The sequence below is a fragment of the Sorex araneus genome, chromosome 6, assembly GCF_027595985.1.
Source record: "Sorex araneus isolate mSorAra2 chromosome 6, mSorAra2.pri, whole genome shotgun sequence".
Taxonomy (NCBI): Eukaryota; Metazoa; Chordata; class Mammalia; order Eulipotyphla; family Soricidae; genus Sorex; species Sorex araneus.
This window is the reverse complement of record NC_073307.1, coordinates 37,710,363-37,716,362: the sequence shown is the minus strand read 5'-3', so window position 1 is coordinate 37,716,362 and position 6,000 is coordinate 37,710,363. Positions and strand designations below refer to the sequence as shown.

The 6,000-nt window shown below is 42.9% G+C and overlaps 1 protein-coding gene across 1 annotated transcript in view; it reads left to right on the top strand.

The window, feature by feature from the left end:
- The first annotated feature begins 240 nt into the window (after nucleotides 1-240).
- SRFBP1 (serum response factor binding protein 1) overlaps nucleotides 241-6,000 on the top strand; it is a 48,623-nt gene continuing 42,863 nt past the window's right edge. The window contains exon 1 of the mRNA XM_012933069.2: nucleotides 241-369. Within this exon, the coding sequence (XP_012788523.2) occupies nucleotides 280-369 (90 nt within the window). The 5' untranslated portion in view covers nucleotides 241-279. The remainder of the gene's footprint in view (nucleotides 370-6,000) is intronic.

The window sequence follows — 6,000 nt, the reverse complement described above, 5'->3', positions numbered from 1 at the left end:
CTCTGCTTACACACTAATCAAAAGAATATGGTGATCTGGGGGAAAAAACGCTTACGCGCAGGCGCCCCCCGGGCCAGCGCCAGTGCCTGGTTTCCACGGAAACCAGCGAGTCGGATGCGTCGACTCCGCCCAGCAGCTGTTCTTTTTTTTTCCCTCAGCTTCTTTCGGGCGTCTTCGGCAGCCCGGGTCTCGTTCACCCGCGCATCTCTGTGGGCGGGACGGCGGAGGAATTTTGGCCGGAAGAGGCCACCGTTGGAGGCGTGGCCACGCAGCGGGGCAATGGCGGACGCGGCTCACGTGCCGGCCGCGGTGGAACCTCTGCCTCCGTCTAACATGGCTTCTCCGGGGACACTGAACCTCAACAATGAGGTGAGCGCTGAGGCCCGGGGGCTGTGGGGCGACCTGGAGGGCCCTCTCACCGGCTTCCCCGCGTCCTGGCGACGGGCCGCGCGGCGCGGGTTGGGGAGGACGCTGTGGAGGAGTGACTTGGCTGGGCCCGGCGGGCGCACCGGAAGTTGGACCCGGGCTTCGGGGACGCGGTGTCTCGGTTGCTGGAAGCGAGAGGTGTTCCCAGGTCTCTGGCCCGATGACTCTCTGTCATTGGCAGCAGAGAAGAACATTTCATCTGTCCTTCCGCCCGCAGACTAGTGACTCTCCCCACAGTCCCTTCTCAGTGTTACGAGACCTGGATCGCAACGTGCCTGGTCTTTGCTTTCCCCTCCCTCCCCCCCACCCCGTCGCCCGGACCTTTAAAGGGCCGAACGTTGACGGCTGTCGCTCAAGGAAGTAGCTGATGTGACTGTCGCTTCTGAGTCTGAGTGGTCCCCGCTCACAGCCTCATGCCTTCGAGCCAGCCGCCCATCTCTTTCCCTTCCCTGAGCAGACCCTGAGCCAGAGGCTCGTCAGACTTGACTCCAGCCCCACGACTCAGTTTCTCTCAAACCCAAGCCAGCCCCTACCCAGGCGTTTGCCCGCCTCGCCTCCACCGGCCGTGACGTTTTATCACGACAGAGTCTCTCTGCCGGTCGTTCAGAAAAAGTTGGGCTGGAAATGGGAGGGTCCAGGTAGAGCCCCCGAGCCACAAACTGAAGTTGTTCTTTGTCCTCTGTTTGCTCAGTGGGTCAGTGCAGTGCACAAGGCGGTGTTCATTCATGTCACAGGGCTTTGTGAGACTCACCTGTTTGCAGACACCTTGCACTGGGATGCAAAACCACGCCCAGAAAAATGAGTAGAAGTGAAGGATGCTGGACCTTGGCCGGAAAGTGTTTTATATATATATATATATATATATGTGTGTGTGTGTATATATATACATATATATGTATTGTATAATATATATGGGAATTGCAACCGTGATTTGGGGTCAGGGGGAGACTGCGGGTTAGTAAAAGCAGGGAAAGGACAGTAGTTAGAAATCCTTGGACTAGTATGACAGTTGGCTCCCCTTTAAAGGAGAACTTGTGGATAATGTGTAAAATAAAACTTAGATTCTTGCCGTAGTGATGGGCTAAGAAGTGAGGCTCTCGGTTTCACTTGCCTATGAAATACAGGACGTGTTAAAGAGGAATTTGAAATTGCTTTCCATGAACACACATTAAGCTTCTGCTAGTTCCATTTTTTTTTTTTTATTAATGAATCATCGTGAGACAAAGTTACAGACTTACAGGTTTTCATGCTTACGTTTCAGTCATACAATGATCGAGTGCCCATCCCTCCACCAGTGCCCATTTTCCACCACAAATGGTCCCAGCACCCCTCCCACCACCCCCACCCTGTCCCCTTCACCCACCCTGCCTCTGTGGCAGGGCATTCCCATTTGCTCGCTCTCTTTTTGGGTGTTGTGGTTTGCTACAGAGGTAAAAGTAGGCATCATGTTCAGTCTATAGTCTATTTTCAGCCCATATCTCCCATCCCTAGTGGGCCCGCCTAGCACCCTTTGCTTGGTGATCCCTTCTCTATCAGAGCTGCTTCTTCACCTTCTGCTAGTTCCATTAAACATTTTTTTTTTCTATCGTAGTATAGTGATGTACAAAAGGCTCTGATGGCCTTGGGAATTCACCAAAAATACAAGTGAATTTTTATTATAATTTGAAGTTACTCTACTGAGTAAAAAGTAAACACCACTCTTTAAGGCTTTTTCTTTTTCTTAGTTAATCTCAGTCCTCTTTCAGTAGTTTAAAATTTGACTTCAAGAAGTGTTTACTGTCCTGGAGAGAGCACAGATGGCTCTTGTCGTGCAAGGTACCTGACCTAGTTAGATCCCTGGCAGCACCTGTGGTCCCCTAACCACCACTATGAGTGCTCTCTGAATATGGAGCCAAGAGTAAGCCCTAACAGTTCAGCTGGAAGTGGCCCCAAAACAAAACCAAATAAGTCTTTATTAACTCACCTCCTCTAGGCTGTGGGTTTCTCTTTTGTACTGCCAGACTGCTTTCTATTATCAAAACACTAGTTTGCCCCTTTCTCTCTTTTTGTATGTAATTTCTGTTTGCAACATGTGTTCAATGAATTTTGGGTAACTAAAGGAACTTTCAAATCAGAAAGTAAACACATCCCTACTTACCTGTTCCAATATGAGGTGAGGAATAGGAGGGGGGAAAGGTGGGAAGATGAACTGTCTTAAAATTTAAATTAAATGGGAGGAAATCTACAATGGAAAAAAGCAGTACAGACCTGTCCACAGAAAAATTGGAAAACAGGACAAAGTAAAGAAGAGGACAGGGGGAAAGTATGTAACAGATAGAGGACTAATGTCATTTCCATAAAATAACTTATTGAAACAAAGAAACTGTTTCAGAATACTGGTGAAAATAACTACTTGTTCAGGAAGAAATGCACCTTAAGTTCAAATTCATTGTTACCTTGAAATGTTAAGTAACTCAAGATTAGGTGATGTTGTATTTTCCACCATGTTTACTATAGGGTCCTCCAATCTATTTTGACTATTTTCACTTGAATTCCTGCTGCAGCTCAGTTGTGATATTCAAAACCCTGTGTGCAACCTATTGCTTTTACCTTTAACTATTCCCCTTTTATGCCTATTTCATGCTTACTTTATTGTCACATTCTAAAAGAAAAATGTTGATTTTCATTTTTCCCTGTGTAAGCTCTTGCAGCACTATTTTAACCTTTTGCATTTGTAAGAATTGCTTCATGTTCTGTGTGCAAATGTGAGAAAAAATCTTTTTTATTTCCTCCTTCCCTTCCTGATGCAAGTTTTGTCCACCACATGTATCCTCACTACTTACCTATTGAATCAGAAACTTGAGGCATATTTTATGACCCATTATAAGTTGAGTTACTCCTAACTGAGATTTGGAAGGGTGTTCCAAGGACCCTGTTATTTTCTCAACTTGTGTTGATATTTGTATTGCTTTGTTGGGGAAAGATCTGTAGTTTTCATAATCATAAAAGTTTGTAAATCTGTGGTGTTATCATTGGGATATTGGTTCTCATACCAAATTTATTTGATTAATCCACCACGCTTTATAAATTTTGATTATTAGCTTTTGACTGGAACAATAGCACAGCGGGTAGGGCATTTGCCTTGCATGAGGCAGACCCGGGTTTGATTCCTCTGTCCCTCTTGGAGAGCCCGACAAGCTACCGGGAGTATCCCACCTGCATGGCAGAGCCTGGCAAGCTACCCGTGTCGTATTCGATATGCCAAAAACAGTAACAAGTCTCATAATGGAGATGTTACTGGTGCCCGCTCAAGCAAATCGATGAACAATTCAACAACGGGATGGGATGACAGTGCTTCAGTGCTACAGCTTTTTCTTTCAAAAAACAATACAAGGCCCTAGAGATAGTACAGGGTCTTAGGTACTTGTGTTGTGCCCCGCTGAACCTGACCCAAATTCAAATTGTTCTTGATGGTCACCTGAGCACCCTAGGTGTGCCTCATCCTCCCACCAAAATTTACACAGCTTTCTAGTTTGTATTATATTTGATTTCCTGGAATGTTTTTAGGGGGAAGCTTGGAGGAGATCCTGCCTGCAGCGCATTACATTATATCATGCTAACTTGCACTGTCTTCTACCCTTAATTATTCTGTGCTTTTCAGTTTTTTCAAGGACAAAGACTGACATTTATGAAAGTTTCTGACTGTAGGTTCTTAAAGTCATTTTTTTCCTTTTGAAGTAATATCTAATGTTGTATTTTCTTTCTTATTTGAGGGTCTACCCCCAGCTGTGTTGAGAGTTTACTCCTGGTGGGGCACCATATAAGGTGCTCAGGGACCAAACCCAGGTCAGCCACTTGCAACCCCAGCACCTTACTCACTTATCTGTCCAGCTTCCTTTTCCCTCTGAAAACTGTCATGTTTTTACTTTATAAAATTCCATTTACTTTTAAAAATTCCATTTTCACTGACTAAGAGAATATTTAGTTGGCTTTGATTGATTTCCTAGAGCAACATCCTTAACCATTGGTATACTTAAATAATCAATATTTACCAGTAAAATGTGTATAGTGCAGTTTGGACACCTAATGTGCAAGTAAGGAAGAAAGATTTTTTTATGTTGACTCTTTTTCTCCCTTTAAGTTCGAAAAGCAAAAACACAGTTGAAAAAAGCCATGCCATATCATTTAGTGAGTAAAGAAAAAGAATTGCATGATTGGTACCGGTTTTGCTCTAGTCTTCTGTTTTCTATCCATGGCAGTCATGTGTGTAATCAAAATCAAGAGATAAATATGTTCAGGTACTTTGATTTCATAACAGTCCATGACCATAATGTGAAACTGACATCATTGTATTCTTATTTGGAAATTACCAACAACATCGCAAAGCAGTAAGTTGTAAACTTTTCCATAGGTTGATAGTGTGGGCACTGAAGTGCCAAAGAACAAAATGATTTGTCTCCACCTTTTGTAAAAGATAAGACTGTCAAAAGACACATGTGGAAACTACAAAGCTCATATTTTTAATAACTGAAGTATGATTTTATAATTATATAAAATTACATTTTATATAATTTTCGTACTCAAGTAGTAAATTCAAGTCCACTTCTAAGAAAAACATTTTATGCTTTGTTGTTAAGTATTCTGGGAAGTTTTGCTAGGTGGCAGTATATGCTCAATAATGATGAAGTTTTAGATTAATGACTGAACCCTCTGGATATTTTGTGTTTCTGGGTGTTTGGGAGATTTGGGGGTTTTTTTTAGCTTTTTGGGTCACACCCAGCGATGCACAGAGGTTACTCCTGGCTCATGCACTCAGGAATTAACTCCTGGCCGTGCTTAGGCGACCATATGGGATGCTGGGAATCGAACCCAGGTGGGCCGAGTGCAAGGCAAACACTTTACCTGCTGTGCTAATGCTCCAGCCCTTGAATATTTTTTTTTAATTGTTCATCAGAAATATTAAAAAGTATAATTCAGCAATAAGAAATCATCCAAAAGCCAAATTAGAAATCCTTCTTATGAAAACATAATTTTAACTGAAATATTTGTCACAGTAGTGCTTAGTTTGATCAACCTTCTTTTCCACTGTAGAAATAATTTTTATATGTTAGAAATATGTTTTTCTCACACTTACATTTATAATTTTTCTGATGTCCCCAGAAGATGGTACACCATTATATGTGTATTCTATGTTTTTAAACATTATTTATATGGTGCTATATTATATAAATGTGATATAACATACTGCACACATCCTAACGATTACTGTTCTTTCGCCACACGTTCTCAGGGTAATTCATATTAATGTATATTCATCTACATGGGTGTAAAATACATTGTTTATACTTTTTATATAATATGTAATATCTATTTGATCTCCCAAGTAGTATTCTGTTCCTGGTGGTATTCGGGTAACAAGACCACAGGTTTAGGACCAGAGGATGATGAATCAGGGATGTCAAGGGCCACTGGTGCTCAAGGGCCTCTAAGCCACCCCAGGTGATGCTCAGGAGGCCGTTGTGGTTTGAGGTATTAAACCCTGGTTTGGTATACCCAAGACATGCACCCTAACTCTGTACTATCTCCACGCCCCTT